Raw genomic sequence first — 15260 nt, 5'->3', positions numbered from 1 at the left:
ATTGTTTGGGTTTATTTTAGACCATGCATATTATTTAGTGAGACTCTCGCGAATATCATTATCAGTCGAGGGCAAAACATGAAACCTCCGCGTCTGCCCCGTGTAACTCGGGAAGAGTCCGCGAGAAAAGCCTGCCTTGTCCCCGCCTGCATCCTCGTGAGCTTAGTCGTGTTGAAACTGGTGGTACCAAGCAGGCATTTCAGAGCGAGCAACTTTAATCCGCGCGGCGGGTTCGTCGCCGGATCGTTTTGTCATCCTTTCGCACTACCAAAAATCAAATCGCACCTCTCTTTCAGACCAAGGAGTCCGAAAAAACTAACAGACATGGGGCCCGGATATTGCCTTTGTGCCGATGATGAAACAAGAAGCAGTATCGCCAGTTTAAAAGGTTGTGGGAGCAAGCCCGTGACATGCGAAACTGCGTGCGCAGAGCACGTGATAGTCGGCGAAAAAACGGCGCCGTGCGTTCAGAAAACGCGCCCTGAGTGCAGTGAACGATTTTCTCATGAAAACATGCAGATGCCGTCAGATGATATCATTGAACTAGCGCGCGCCTTCCACTGGGCTATGGGGCCTCACCTTGGCGTCAAGCTCCCACGAGGAAGTCGACGTGATCTTTACCAGGATTTTGCTATGTATGACAGGCAGATGTCCAAAACTGATGTTGCAAAGGTCAAGCGGCGAATCGAAAAGTTCAAGCGCGAGGCACCAGCTTTCCCGAAGAAGAGAATATTTCATGGCCGGGGAATTGTCATCGTTGGCGGGAGCTCTCCGAAGTTTTCAACGTCATTCTGGGTTGCTATTCATGCTATACGACGGACCGGCTCAAAAATTCCGATACAAATATGGTTCCCTGATGGAGAGTTGCCAGACTGCGGACGCATATCCGAGCTGAACCGCCTAAACGTTACTGTTTTGTCTTTTTCTCATCTAAATAGAGCTGATGATGGCTTTGCAGAGGTCACGAATCGGTTCATGTTCAAGATAATTGCTCTCTTGTTCTCGTCATTTGACGAGGTCCTCCTGTTGGATTCCGATAATATTATTTTGAGAGATCCAGAGGAGTTGTTTTCATCGACACCTTATTTATCTACTGGTTCACTGTTGTGGTTGGATTTTTGGGGGCGTTCAAGTGCGCCAGACTGTCAGTCAATTCTCGGCAACGTTACAGCTGTGTTGCATACACATGAAAGTGGGCAATTGATAACTAAAAAATCAAATACATGGGAGGCTTTGGCATTAGCACTGTTCATGAATGCACACTCGTACTTCTTCTTTCCTTTGACAATAAATTATATGTGAGTCGGTTCTGGGCGACTCACAGTACAACTTCAGCTTTCCGGCATTTCAAAAAAATGCTCGAACTGGATGGGCCTTAAACTAAGGGTGATAAACTGGCGCCGAGCCGTTAATGCAATTTCCATCCCTGGCCATTTTTGTTGCCATGAACTGGTATTGTTCTCAACAGTAAACAAAAATCACATTTACGACCTTACATCAGGGGCTCGGGGATAAGGAAATTATCGCGATGGCATTTCTGCATCTTGGCATGCCTTACGGACTGGTGCAGCATGGGCCGGATCACGTTGGCGTCAGAGATCACGATAGAAGTTCTGTTTTAGGAAATACTATGTTGCAGCACTCTCCAGACGGCGTTCCATTTTTTCTTCATGCGAATCTTGGAAAACCGTCTGTCTGGGTGCCAAATAGTGCAAAGACGTATGTGAGACGATGGCAGACAAGCATGCTGCACGGTGACACATTTCCAAAGGTCCTGAGCTCTGCGGCCCGGGCAGACGACTTTGAGCTCTGGTACTTCTCGGTGATCCGGAATCACAGATGTATTTTTGACGACCGTCCAGCTCGGCACTGGTATCACATGCTGGGATTTGGGCCACCCGTGGAGGGCTTTCATGTTTCAGATCATTATAATATGAATGAGCAACTCGTGGCGTTTAAAGCATCATAAAATGCTGGAACACTTCCATCCTTTTTCTCAGAACAGATAGATGAAACCCGGACAGTGCTTTAACCAGAGTATCCACATAACAAAATATACGATTGATTTTGACTGATTGATTTTGACTACGATTACTATCGGCAAGTTTTCGGGCTTTTTACAACAGATCGCATGCCAGGTCACCAAAGTAGACAGTGACCGCCTTAAATTTGCCGTTCAGGTAATTTTTTTCAACCTCAAAATGAGGACCCTTCAGTCCAGAATGCGACATAGCAGAGACGAGTGGTTCCAAGTTGGTATTTTTTGGAAGAAAAGCTGCTACATTGGGCGTGATACGCAATGCGCCAAGTATTAAATCTAATATGCACCACTCAGACACAAAGGTGTTTCGAATATCAAGAGCATCTTCCTGTATGTAGGTTGGGCCTCCCCAAGGTGGCGAGAGAAAAACGAGGTCTGGAAAGAAAGTGCCTTGGCCAAGTCGCTCGTGAACTACAGGATATGATCCTATAACCGCTACAGAATCTTTGCAGACGAAGTCAACATAACGTTCAACGCCGTAAACAATAGAATTCCTCAGCGCCAACTCGAGGCGATAACTGTTTGTGTCAAAAGCAGTTACATGGAATCCTGTTCTTCTGGAAAACGCAATAGCGTTTCCGCCAACACCGCAAAACATGTCCCAGACAGTAAACTGTTTTCGATGACGCTGAGCTCTGGGGGTACTTTGTGGACCAGGCGAGTAATGTCCCTCTGTGCTACATAATCGGTGAAAGCATCTTCCAGCCTGGTGATGAGCAATTTTTTCTGGAGTAATTGAATACCAAGATTCTTCATCCACCGAGATACCACAATCAAACAGGCAAAACAATCTATGCCTCTGTGACCAGTATTTGACATGAGGTACAGTTGAAGGATAAAAGGTTCGGAGTGGCAGTCCGGACTCATGAAATATAGATTTGAAATTCGAGTATATCGCCGTCAAAGACAACGGGACGAAACCCAAACTCGGCGGTAACCACTGAGTCTGTTGGATTCTCTTGCAAGCATAGTAGTGTTGAAGCCTTCCATAGTCAAAACACTGCACCCAGAGGTTGAAGTACTTTGCATACGGCAGTCTACCACGCTTCCTTGTCTGGTGCATGACGTTTTGTTGTAAGCTCTCTGTTTCCCTGGGATATTCAGGACCTGGAGTCGTGAGACGGTAATCAAGTGTGTACCTCAACGTTGGCCGTTCTCGAAATTCCCTGCCGCTTCCACCAAAACTGCGCGTGTTTCGGTTCATAGGAAAACTTAAGTGTCCTATACCGCGCCATCGACAACTAGGTACGCAATCTACCGTAATACCGCGATCAACGTCCGACTCCACTTGAACTATTTTTTCCGTCAGTAAACATGAGCGTAGTATAGATTTGCAGCATAGGCACTGGGGTTGGAACCTGTCGTGTAAGTAAGCATTTGTAACAGCGACCTGGAGCTCCAAAGCCACCATGAGTACAGGATCAGAGCTGCGCTCTCATCGCGTTTCTCGGAAGTCGCATAATATGCCCAACCGAATAGTACCTGAACATGTTTTTCGTGCAAAGGCGGTTCGCTTGAAGAAATTGATTCAGTGTTGCGCGTGCTTTTCTCTTTTTTGATTACAGATAATAGCATACGTATGGGCTTTTCGTGCCGATGGAGCATCCGTACAAATTCTCAACCATGTGTATTTGTGCGAGTTGAAAACAGCTATCTATACGTGCGTAATATGTGTTAACGTGTGTTAATAACATTAAGAATTATTTTTTTGCCCCGGAGCGGGAATAGTCATCCTTGAGTGTCAGGATTTTTTTTTGCCCCGGGGCGGGAATAGTCATCCTTGAGTTAATTTCCCCTTTTAAATCCTGAAGCGTGCCACGCGCTGCCAGGAGCGCCTTTTTACATGAGCAAGATGCGCGCTCACGTAGCCGCTGACGCGCGAGTAACAAGCGGCGCGCTGTATCTTTAGGGTCCGCGCCGTGTCTTTAGTGGGTTGGGGTTGGGTTTTCAGGGTTCAGAGTTTAAACAGCCCCGAAGCGGCTCGTCGGCCACTCCCTATACACAACCTGAAGCGTGCCACGCGCAAAAAAAAAAATCTGAACAGAGATTAAAATTAAATAAAGTTATGATATATGTATGAGTTATGTATGTATGTGATACGAAACGTTAAGGAACATGTATGTGCACCATACAATTCTATGATATATATATATGAACCATAAATAATATACGAAGGTGAAATAAAGGAACTTCATTTGTACTATTATTTCCCGCCGTGCGTGTAAAATTTTAAAGTGATTACGAAGCGCATTACAGGTAACCATACGCATATACCAACGTTCGTATACTCTTAAACCCGTATAAAGGAAGGCATATTTTCAGTGGTAACCTTGGTTGTTCACAAGTTGGAGTACTCTGACGAGTCCACTGCTGCTTGCTGCGAGCACAGTAGCATCATTTCCTTTCCAGCACGTCGCACTAATAAAATGAGGCTGGGATTGTTGATGAGTGGTGACATGTGCACCTTGAGCACCGTTTCCAAGATCCGTAATACCAGTTGACATAAGAGTGCTTAAATTGCTGTCAAAGTCGTTGACGCTGGTATGCCTGGCTAAGCAAGTAGAGTGCAAGATCGGGAACTTTGTTTCTTCGGCAAAGTTATAGCGCGCCAGCGGTCGTCTGAGCTCCTTATGATACAGGATGACTTCGTTGGTCTCGCTTCCGCATGCAATATATTCTTCCGCGCCGACACTAAGGCCGACGAAGTTCTTTTCATTAATGTGACCATCGTGAACCCTGGTCAGTCTTGTGCCAGTTGTAATGCCGTTGGATTCCTGGTATCGTTCATGCCCCGCGCGTGCGAGCGATTGATGAACATCCCAGACACAAAGCGTACTATCTGTTGATGCACTTACCAACTCACGTCCCGAAGGCAGGAACCTAACATATGAGACAGCCTTACGATGGCCAGACAAAATAGCGAGAGGTTCTGAGGGACTTCGAAGGTCAAAAAGATGAACCATGTGGTCTGCGCATCCAACAGCAAGTTGATGTGCGCTATTAGGTCCATATTGCGCGCAGCACACATTTGCACGCATGTCAAGTTCAAGCACAGATGCGACTTGATTAGTGCTCCAAATCTTGACACGGCCATCGTCCGAACCACTCGCAAGCAAACGAGGATCTGTTCGGCAAAAATCTACAGTCCATGCACGTTTACCGTGCTCTTCGTATTCAACTAGAGCGCTCCCAATCTCAATGTCCCATACTGATATCACTCCTTCATAGTCACTGCTTGCTATGTGTTTCTGTACGTGTTTACTGTAGCTGAGACATGACAGCTTGCTAGAGGTTGATATACTTTGCGCAGGAAGACCCGAGTGTTCGTAACCATTGCACACATCGGCAAATCTGAAAAAATGGATAAGTCTGGAGACACCTGCTGTTGCAAAGCAGAAATCCTCCATGTCAATTTCGATTGAAGAGATGATTGGATTTGATGCGCTCGTGTTCGATGATCCAATATGTTGAACCTGTCCAACCACAGCAAGTCGATCGCAGGAAGATGAATCAGTTATTAGCCGTGCAAAGTGGTCAAGCGAAGGGACAGCGATTGAACCTGCGTCTTTAACGCGGCTCCCACGGAGTACTACGTTATTATTGTCATCACCGCATCGAACATCAGAATAGATCTGCTGCAAGTTACTAAAATGTGTAAAAACCTTTTTGATTTTCGCTCCTGAAACAGGCAACAATAGTGTTGCACTCAAATTCATTTTTGTCTGCACTTCGCTATCGTCGAGAATACACGTCGATGAAATTTTTTGATCGGAGACCATGGAATTGACGTTTTCCGAGCCTGCTGATGTGAAATTCATATCGCCAATCGATCTCCGAATAGAGGCGCTTTCCTGCAACCGCAGATCTATCCTTCTACCTGTTTTATGTAACTCAGAGTCGCTGTCTATTCCTGGAATACTTTTAATTTTAGACGGCGCACTTTGGCACTCGACAATATGCGGTGAATCATGTGCCAGCTGTGCGATTCCCATTTGACTGAAGGCGTACAAGTCACTAATGTGCGTTTCATCACTTTGATACGACTTGTGTCTGCTGTTGGCCTGGCGAGTGCCCCAGTCTATGCCCCAAGCGCTCAACATATCAGCTACCAAACTCGGACCCGAATTCAATCTCTTTGCATTCATATTCTCGTTGTTGGGAAGTATTCGTTGACTTCCACCCAAACATCTCTGTGTTTCCCGTGGAATATGAGCCCTTGATCCCACAGTAGCAGTATCATGTGCGGGACGCAGTGCAGGACCGAGCCCAAGTTCCATGTGCTGCTTGTCGACCCATGCCACATCTTCTTCAATCGAGCTGATTTCTCTTTCAAGATGTTCGGTGCACCTCATTTTTCGTTTAAAAGAAAACAGCAAAAAATCTCGCAAAAGACCTATGTTTGAGTGCTCATCATCCATAATCAGATCTCGGTGCTTGCCTGCAACGGAGTGCAACAAACCGGGCACGCATCCAAGTGGAAGTCCTGTCACCGCATCAGCAATTCGTTGACTTTGGATCATGATATCGCGTTCGCCGCGAACCGAACATGGCTTGTTCTTCTTAAGCGAGTCTCGTGGCTGGCTTGCCAAGGAAAGGCCTTTCAAGAGTCTGTCCAGGGCTAGGTTGGGAAACAGCGTGTCCCGCGAAAGCGGATGACTACAGCATGGGCACGTCTGTATGTGTGCGATACGTGCACGGATGCATTCGAAGCAGAAGGTGTGGCCACATATGCTGGAGAAAGCGTTGACATATATCTCTCTACAAATTGGGCATACATGGTCGTCGGTTCGCTCTGAAGCCATATTGGACAATACACTGTTAGTGCACGTCGACTATCTCATGGTCGCTCGCATACATCATTCCCGGAAGCCGATAACACTCCTGCTTAATGAGGGATTTAGAGAGTTGTTTGGTGCTGTACCTTCTCATCAGCTTCTTCGTTCGTACCTTGCTTCTTCGAATATTACGTACGTACGTAAGCTTCGAAGGAATACGTACGTAAGCTTCGAAGGAATAATAAACGAAGCTTACGAATAATATCATATTATTACATGTATGTATGTATGCATATACATACGCATGCATGTCGAAGGTACCTTCGTTCGTTCGTGATTACTGTTAGCCATGATAATAGATATACATGTATTATTACAACTGTATTTTACATACCTTCGAAGGTAATAGAAAGTTTACTGCTGTCTGTATGACAGTGAGAAATAATAAACATGCCACTGTATGTGGGAGAAAAAATCGGGGAAAGACAGCAGTCGGTAGGGGAAAAATAAACCTGTTTTTCCCCACTAAATTTATTACGAAGGTAGAAAGTACGAAAGGTACCTTCGTATGGAATAGACCATATTCCCTATATCGTTGACTCGTTGATTTCGTTGACTCGTTGACTTTTGACTAAAACAGGGTCGCGGGTGTTTTTTTCCCCTGAGTCAACGATATAGGGAATATGGTCTATCTTCGAAGATATCATGTTATGGACACAAAGCTTCGTTCATATGGACATACCTTCGTAATAAGAAATAAATATCACTCGGATGCCATTTCTTATTATTTTTGGAAATCGGATTAACTAAACAACCGTACGGTCATATTCTTTTACTTTATTGCTGACTAACAAAACTGTGCGACGCCTTACGTGTCCTTTCGACGGCGACTGTTCTGCGGGACGTCCTTATCCTTGCGCTTGGCGTGCGCGTAGTCGTCGTCCTCACACGAACGCCACTTGTGAACGAAAAATCGACGCCAAGGCGTCTTCTGATGAGGAGGTGGAAGACGTCAACGTTGACCGATGTATCGATGAAAATTCAGCTTCAAACTGTGGGTGAGTAGCCCTTGTAGTCCGTCTTTCACCGAAGGTCCATCGATTAAAACTCGAGACCGTCTCGGAATCGTCCCAAACCAGCCTTCCGCGAACCCCGTATCTTCGAAGGTACAAAATTTCCTCAGTCGCAAGTTAATAAGGCAGGCACCTGTCACGGATTATATACTCATCTCATCAAATACAAGCAATGCAAGCAAGGTACATACATATTATTTATATCTTCATTCGTACAGTAAGCCAAATGAGGTGTTTGTTCATTCGTACTGACAACATGATTTAACTTCGAAGGTAAATATTACGAAGGTACCTTTTTTACCTTCGACGAAAAATAATACGAAGGTACGAAGGTACGAAGGTAATAAGCAAGCAAGCTTATAAATAATACGAATAATGAAGGTATCTATACGTATCTATATGCGAACGAAGGTATTCTGGATTTCAACCAGGTTGGGCACACCCTAATAACGACGATAACATAAAATGATAAGTTATGATATGATATCACCTTTAACTTTATTTATTTATTTGGAGCTAAATAAAGGGTAAAACTCAGACTTATCATCGTTAACCTAAATAAAGCGATACCTTATAAGTTATCGCTTACGGTGTGCCCAACCTGGTTGAAATCCAGAATACCTTCGGTAACTTTTAATACTTTTTAGCTGTTCGAAACAATGAAAAAAGGCAACAATTAAAGGTTTCACGAACCGTTGCAACTGCCGCCCCGAACGCGCAAGAGCGTGTTCGGTTTGAATGCAAGCATGATTGCATCTGAGCAACCTAACATCTACCTCGATCTTGAGAGCATTTCGACAACAAACCACGGGCACTCTCGAAACACCGAGCTGATACCAGAAGTACGCAGGCTAGTGGCCGAGAACCACCAACTGCTCTGGCGTGTTAGGAGGCTCGAGAAGGCCTGCGCAGGCCAGCGTGTAAGCAACCTAGCAATCGAGCGAAACATTTCGTGTTTGTTCAACACGGCCGTGATGGTACGTCGACACCCGGCTTCTGAATCAAGAAGTTTCTACAGACACCACTAATGTTTTAGGAGATCTCAAGAAGAGACGAAGAAATATTTCGCCTCAGAGAGAAGCTGACTTCCCAGGCCAGAAATCTGGAAGACACGACGGTCTTGGCCAATTATAATTAATACCCATGGGTTAAGGAATAATAAGGATTCGATATGCTGCCGGACTGACCTTTTTGGAAAAAATGGAGTCGTAGCTGCACAATACAAGGAGATTTCCCTGATTATAAGACCAGCAGTCTTGAATCTTGGGGAGCGTCAATCCGTCACAGTTCCCGAAAGATCGCAAACGTCGTGATGAATATCGCCCCGTCGTTGTTGACTCGTTGTCTTCTTGAATCGATTCCTCGCTCAAAACTCCCACTTAGATTCTGATACATATGACAGGTAGGGTTCGTCGCCGCCGCCTATCCCGTCCAGAAGAACTAAGAAGCGTCCCGAACGAGCGTTCAACGCATAAATCACATTAGCATTTGTGTACTGGTCTTCACCCTTTCTTGATCCAATGCGTATTTGAACTGACCCACCACAAGAGATGTCGATAACACCATTAAGACGGTCATCACATACCACTTGCGCTATATTTGGAGCATTGCCGCCCGGATCAACAAAAACCGCGGAAATCGAGTTGGCACGTACGGCGAAGATATAGGCGATGCCATTTGGAGCTATGCAGAACCCTCCGGCGCCATCCAGCTGTTTGTGGCCGTTTGGATTCCATTCTTCAGATGGTTGGTTGATAAATATCCCAGCGGCATATCGTCCATTCGACTGAATCATACCTTGGAGAACAGGGCGCGTGCGCGTCGTGGTATTGACTACAGCAAAAGTCCCGCCATTCGCAGAAGACACCACAAAAACAAAGTTTGGATCAAGAGGAAACTCTTGCGCAACGCTTACGTCACCGCCTAACCTTCCGTCCTTGACAGACCCAAGCTTCATGAAAACCCCAGAAGGAGTGTAAGAAAGAATAGTCATGCGGTTGACCCTGCCTCCACTCGTCACTAAGATCGCGTTGTCCCCATACAGTGCCACAGACGCCACCGCTGATAGCCGCACGAATGACAATAGCGAAGGGCGAGTCTCGATTGAAATGTCGAAAGAAATAATGTAGTTCAGGTCAGAAATGGCGATGAACGCGAGTTTATCTCTGACAACGACGCCCACGCTAGCTCGCAATAGGTCAGGGGAAGTAATTGATCCAAGAATGTTCAATGCCGCGGGGCGTTCGACGTCCACGAGCACAAGGGATTCGGAACAAGCGGCGGCGAGGCGCTTGCTACCCCAAGAGTTAACATATGAGAAAATATCTGCGCAACGGAAGAGTTTCTCGTCTTGTAAGTAGTTCAGCAGCCTTGGATTCCGAGGCTCCCTTGCGTCCACGGCAGCGATACCCGCGCCTGCGATGAATACGATATCATCCTGCGCGTCGATTGCAGTCGCTCGCGAAAATGCAGGGTAGCTCAACTCCGCTAAAATGGACAGTTCACTCTGAGCGTAGGTACCTTGGAATCCGATAACCAAGAGGAAAAGCGTGGTGACGGAGACCGCGGACATGCTGTATTGTCGCGAAGGCGATCGAGGTGCAAGTGACAAGTTCTTGCGATTGCTTCGACTAGAACGCAAATTATGAATTTTACCAGCTTTTAGACATGTACCGCCAGTCATTTGTCTTCATCCGAACGGTTGATGGTTGCCTGCGCTTGTGCCATGGTTCAGGAAAATAACGCTTAAGTGTTACGTGAAATAAAGTTTGCATATTGTCATGAAGTAATAAGGTCGTGTGATGACATTGGCGCTTTTTTCCAGCGCGTTCAGCGCGTCCAAGTTCAAAAATTCCTGACGGGGCAAAATAAATCCCGAAAGACGAGTAAAAAAATGTGCCGGAGGAAAAAAATGTGCCGGGCAAAAATCTGCCGGGCGGCAGATTTTCCACTTTCCCCCGGCGGGCACATTTTTTTTTCTTCCGACCGGCACATTTTTTCTTCCGGTCGAGCGAAATTAAACCGTCGATTTTTGAGTCAAAAATGTGCCGGTCAGTTTAGTCCGAGGCCTCACGCACCGTTCGTTGCGTCGACCGCATGCATGGGCACTATTCATCTGCGAAGAACGAAGGTACGAAGGTAACATTTTGTTTTTGGCACAGGCACACCAGCAAGACTCCAGCAACCAGCCCTCCACAGCAGGTTTATAAATTTCATTTCCCTCCGTGTATCATTTATTGCTTGCATGCAATGACTAATAAGTTACCAAGGTACCTTCACGTGTGTGACGAATTTTTTTTGCCCCGGGGCGGGAATAGTCATCCTTGAGTTAATTTCCCCTTTTAAATCCTGAAGCGTGCCACGCGCTGCCAGGAGCGCCTTTTTACATGAGCAAGATGCGCGCTCACGTAGCCGCTGACGCGCGAGTAACAAGCGGCGCGCTGTATCTTTAGGGTCCGCGCCGTGTCTTTAGTGGGTTGGGGTTGGGTTTTCAGGGTTCAGAGTTTAAACAGCCCCGAAGCGGCTCGTCGGCCACTCCCTATACACAACCTGAAGCGCGCCACGCCAAAAAAAATCCTTAAAACAGATGGTACCTTCTATTCATACAATAATAAGGTATGGACAGTCTATTTTTTTTGTACCTTCGTATACTAGCGTTACTAGAAATACCAGTGAAATACCTACATGTTCTACACGTACCAAGGTACCTTCGTTCGAAGGTACGTACATAAGATCTTACATGTCCAAGCAAATTTTTTATCCAAGTAAAGCTGCCACAGAATAATATGATGTGGAGGGCAAGAATTATCCAAGGTTGCGGATAACGCACTGAACGGGGCGGCGGACCGACTCGGCCATTTACGCCGCAAAGTACTTGTATCCTCACAGAAAATATGGCAAACATGTCTACGACTGCTCCTCTAAAATGTCTAAATGTTTCGTCACCGACACAACGTTTGTCGCCAACGCGCCTCGCCGCGGGTTTCGCTGGAAGCACCGCCGAAATAGCGACACCTGGGCGGTCGAGTTCTAAAGCTCCGCGGCGAAGAGGTTCGCTTGTTGTCCAGATGGCGGCCTCCAAGTCGAAAAAATCGAGAGACTTAGACATGCTGAAGGGCATGTTATTGAACGATGAAACTCTTCTCGTCGCCGGCTTTCGCTTTCAGGGCCTTTCGGTAAGAAATTCGGAAAGCCCTACACTCCACTCCGACTTTTACTTGTTTCCCCGCACGTGCTGGAATCTACCTGCCCTGAATCGGACGGTTCGTGTCGATAAGTGACTCGTAATGACCGCACGTGTTCATAATCACAATCCAACTTCGTCATTCATCCTCATCGCTATGGAGCTCTGCTTCCCGTTACTTTCCCTATCACCAATGAGAATTCCCACCGAACCCGAACGCAACTCATCCTAAAGGTCAAGGACATGATAAAGTTTCGTCGCGAGCTTCCCGACGGCGCAAATCTGCTGGTGACAAAGAATACGCTCATGGTGAAGGCATCTGAAGGAACCAAATGGGAACCAATTTCGGAATGTGCCACAGGTATGAATGCGTGGCTCTTCGTAGATGAGAACATCGCTCCTGCAATCAAGATGGTGAAGGGTATGCAAAAGGACTGGAAGAAAGATGGCGTCGAGGTCGACTTTACAGGCGCTGTCCTAGATGGCAAGTTCATTGATCCCACCGGGATCGCGGCTCTTGAAAAGCTACCAACGAAAAAGGATCTTATCACAATGGTTGCGGTCGGCATCAAGCAAGTTCCAACAAAGCTCGCTCGCGCTACAAATGGTGTACCTCTAAAGATGGCATATGGCGTCCAGGCAATAGCAGATGGAGATTCCGACATCATCAATGTCTAAACCAGGCTCTTGTTGCGCAAGGAGTTGCTGGAACTCAATGTCTTGTCACATGTCACAAATGCTTGAAGTCAACAGGACAGCTTGCCTGTTCTCTCAGGCACAGCACACCAATTGTGAGGAAGTGTTTCCTTTTACATCAGTTAAAGTAATAGAAATAATTCGTGACTCCTCGTCTCAGAGCAATGTGCACTATAAGAGCAACCAACCGAGGCAAAGTGCAGCAGTTGCGAAAGCTCCTCCACCCCAGAACGCCCCAGCAGATCCAAACAAGTCACACAAATGCCCGGCCATGTAGTTACCAGCACCAAGGGCAATGCCTTGAAAAAGTGCGGAAATCGCAAAGCCCGTTCCTCGAACACTCGGTGGCATTGTTGCGGACAGAACCGCTTTCATGTTCGCCTGAGTCATCGACATGTGTGCCCCCACGGCAAGATATCCAAGGAACACTTGCCAAGGAGCTTTAGCCAACACTAAAACGAGATCGGCCAGGATCATCATGCCAAATCCACCCAACAGCATGAATTTTCGACCATTTCCATTTGCACCAGCGTTTTCTGCACGGTCAGCAACGACACCTAGTGGGTAAGTTAGCAAAGATTGCATCAAATTAGTGGCGACCATGAGCATAGGCAGGTATGCTGCCTTCAGGCCAACAGCGTTTGCATGCAACGTAACAAATGCCTCACTGAAACGAGCCACTTTCAGCACAGTAAATACAAGTAGAGCTTTCCAAAACGCTAACGGTAGCTGAAGCGCCTCTGTTAATGACCATCGCCATGATCCCCAAACCACTTTTTTCGCATCAGAAGTCGAAGATTCATTCGGGAGACTACTCGAATCCATTTTTGACACCATGTCAGGCTCAATATTTGGTACATCATCTTGGTGCTGATAAATAGGCGTCGATTCTGAATGTAGGCCGTTTGTCGAATCGAAAGAAGCATTGATGCTGTAGGAATTTAGTGCCCTTGAACTTTTATGTGGTTCAAATGATCCCTGAAGCTGAAATGATGTTTGACGGTGTCGAAAGTGGTGTTCTTGCTCTGGTGATAGGTACTCTGCCTGCCATGCACGCCGACCTATATCCAGCTCGTCACCGGTTTCTCCATTTCGAATACAAAATTGTAGAAACGCGGATTCGTCTTCAATGCAGTCTTCCTTGACACGCTGTGTACGTCTCTTCATCTCTTCCAAATGCTCCGTAAGCCACTCACTTACTCGGTGCCATGTCCGCTTCCCTCGATGCCATGCCATGTCCCTTCTCATATCTTTACAGTTAGAACGTCGCCATCGAATAGGCTCGTACACTATTGCGAGAGGGCCGCGACCGTGCCGTCTTTTGGATGGGGCAGGACGGGCGGGGAACTTTGGCATACCGTAATGTTTAGTTTGTAAACGGTTTGGTTTCTGAACAAAATATAATAGCATGAAAATAGCGAAAATAGAGGGCACGCCTGCAAGCGTGAAGGTCAGCCGGTAATTGTTTTGTGTCAATGTCATGCAGGCTACGGCGCACATCGATCCAAAAACTCCTCCCAAAGTAGTCAGCGACTGGTGCAAACTATATATTGTGCTTCGTTTCTGACGCGGCGATAGGTCAGCAATAAGAGCATCTGTTGGAGCTGCTCTTACACCTTTTCCGAACCTGTCAAGCAACTTTGCGGACATTACCGATTGCGGAGTGACGGCCGATGCAAGAACAAATTTCATTGCAGCTGTCATGGCAGAACCAAAAGCAATCACGTGAACTCGAGATTTAATGATGTCACTCATTACTCCTGAGATAATCCTGGAAAGATTTGAAATCAGGAGTGCTGCGCCCTCCATCGCTCCTATTCTCGTGTTCGAATAGCCCAGCTCTGTTTTCAGGAAGATGGGCAGCAATGAAAACACCATGCACGTCGACGATGTCCACAGGAAACCGCAAAAAGCCTGGGAACAGTTCGTTGTGTTATGGAGAGTGGGGAGGATCAGTCAGAAATTACATAAAGATGTTGTCAACGTTTTCGACCAATTCCAATTGAAAATAGCCAGCTTTATTAGATCGAAATTGAACAAAGGATATCGTGTGATCAAAAGCTTACCAGTGCCCAGCAACTCTGATTATCTATTTCGTTGTAAACGATTCCTGGAAGCTTTTGATGTGACTGCCCGGGCATCCTATGAACCAGCCATTTAAAAATGCTCGAGTGAAGACCATGTCTATCCAATTGTTGCCGGTCTGTATGTCCGTCCATATCGACCATCCCATTAGCACCTGTTGTGCATACATCATCTTCGCACTCTTCCAGGGCTTTTTCGAGCAGTAGTTGTCGCCGTTCTTCCCTCGAGTCTTCAGTGGCCGCAAGGCGTGAAAGAAACAAAGATGAGGACATGCTTCGCTTGTGTAAAGTGAATGACAGCGGGAAAATACGCTCGGTACCAAGTTTGAGAGATCGATAACGGGCGACGTGAACGCCTCGGCAACAGGTGTCGTGAGCACTCCTGTTAACACATGAACAGTTCGTGCA

The 15260-nt window shown here is 46.5% G+C and overlaps 5 protein-coding genes across 5 annotated transcripts; 2 read left to right on the top strand and 3 right to left on the bottom strand.

Annotated features, from left to right (window-relative positions):
* Window positions 1-78: 78 nt before the first annotated feature.
* Window positions 79-1953, top strand: MICPUN_51871 (glycosyltransferase family 71 protein; the record flags this gene model as incomplete). Its single annotated transcript, XM_002507685.1, has 1 exon — window positions 79-1953. One exon carries the CDS (start codon window positions 79-81, stop codon window positions 1300-1302), a length of 1224 nt encoding a protein of 407 aa, XP_002507731.1. The 3' UTR covers window positions 1303-1953.
* Window positions 1954-2117: 164 nt separating this feature from the next.
* On the bottom strand, window positions 2118-3452 carry TGS_B649 (trimethylguanosine synthase; the record flags this gene model as incomplete). Its single annotated transcript, XM_002507297.1, has 1 exon — window positions 2118-3452. The coding sequence occupies one exon, from the start codon at window positions 3450-3452 to the stop codon at window positions 2118-2120; it is 1335 nt and encodes a 444-aa protein (XP_002507343.1).
* Window positions 3453-4359: 907 nt separating this feature from the next.
* Window positions 4360-6843, bottom strand: COP1 (E3 ubiquitin-protein ligase COP1; the record flags this gene model as incomplete). Its single annotated transcript, XM_002507296.1, has 1 exon — window positions 4360-6843. One exon carries the CDS (start codon window positions 6841-6843, stop codon window positions 4360-4362), a length of 2484 nt encoding a protein of 827 aa, XP_002507342.1.
* Window positions 6844-8546: 1703 nt separating this feature from the next.
* On the top strand, window positions 8547-9747 carry MICPUN_55510 (predicted protein). Its single transcript, XM_002507684.1, has 2 exons — window positions 8547-8866; window positions 8926-9747. The coding sequence occupies exons 1-2, from the start codon at window positions 8636-8638 to the stop codon at window positions 9025-9027; spliced, it is 333 nt and encodes a 110-aa protein (XP_002507730.1). The 5' UTR covers window positions 8547-8635; the 3' UTR covers window positions 9028-9747.
* Window positions 9748-11729: 1982 nt separating this feature from the next.
* MICPUN_51865 (major facilitator superfamily) lies at window positions 11730-14646 on the bottom strand (the record flags this gene model as incomplete). Its single annotated transcript, XM_002507295.1, has 2 exons — window positions 11730-12064; window positions 12940-14646. One exon carries the CDS (start codon window positions 14644-14646, stop codon window positions 12940-12942), a length of 1707 nt encoding a protein of 568 aa, XP_002507341.1. The 3' UTR covers window positions 11730-12064.
* Window positions 14647-15260: the final 614 nt, after the last annotated feature.

This window comes from Micromonas commoda, chromosome 1, assembly GCF_000090985.2.
Source record: "Micromonas commoda chromosome 1, complete sequence".
Lineage (NCBI taxonomy): Eukaryota > Viridiplantae > Chlorophyta > Mamiellophyceae > Mamiellales > Mamiellaceae > Micromonas > Micromonas commoda.
Note: the sequence above shows the minus strand (reverse complement) of the source record. Positions and strands in the feature narration are given on the sequence as shown.

What these genes read in the sequence shown, in the direction of transcription:
- MICPUN_55510 (XM_002507684.1), top strand. Translation starts at nt 8,636, where the DNA reads ATGATTGCATCTGAGCAACCTAACATCTACCTCGATCTTGAGAGCATT. An exon ending in TGTTCAACACGGCCGTGATG is followed by an intron (nt 8,867 to 8,925) that starts GTACGTCGACAC and finishes CTAATGTTTTAG; the next exon opens with GAGATCTCAAGAAGAGACGA.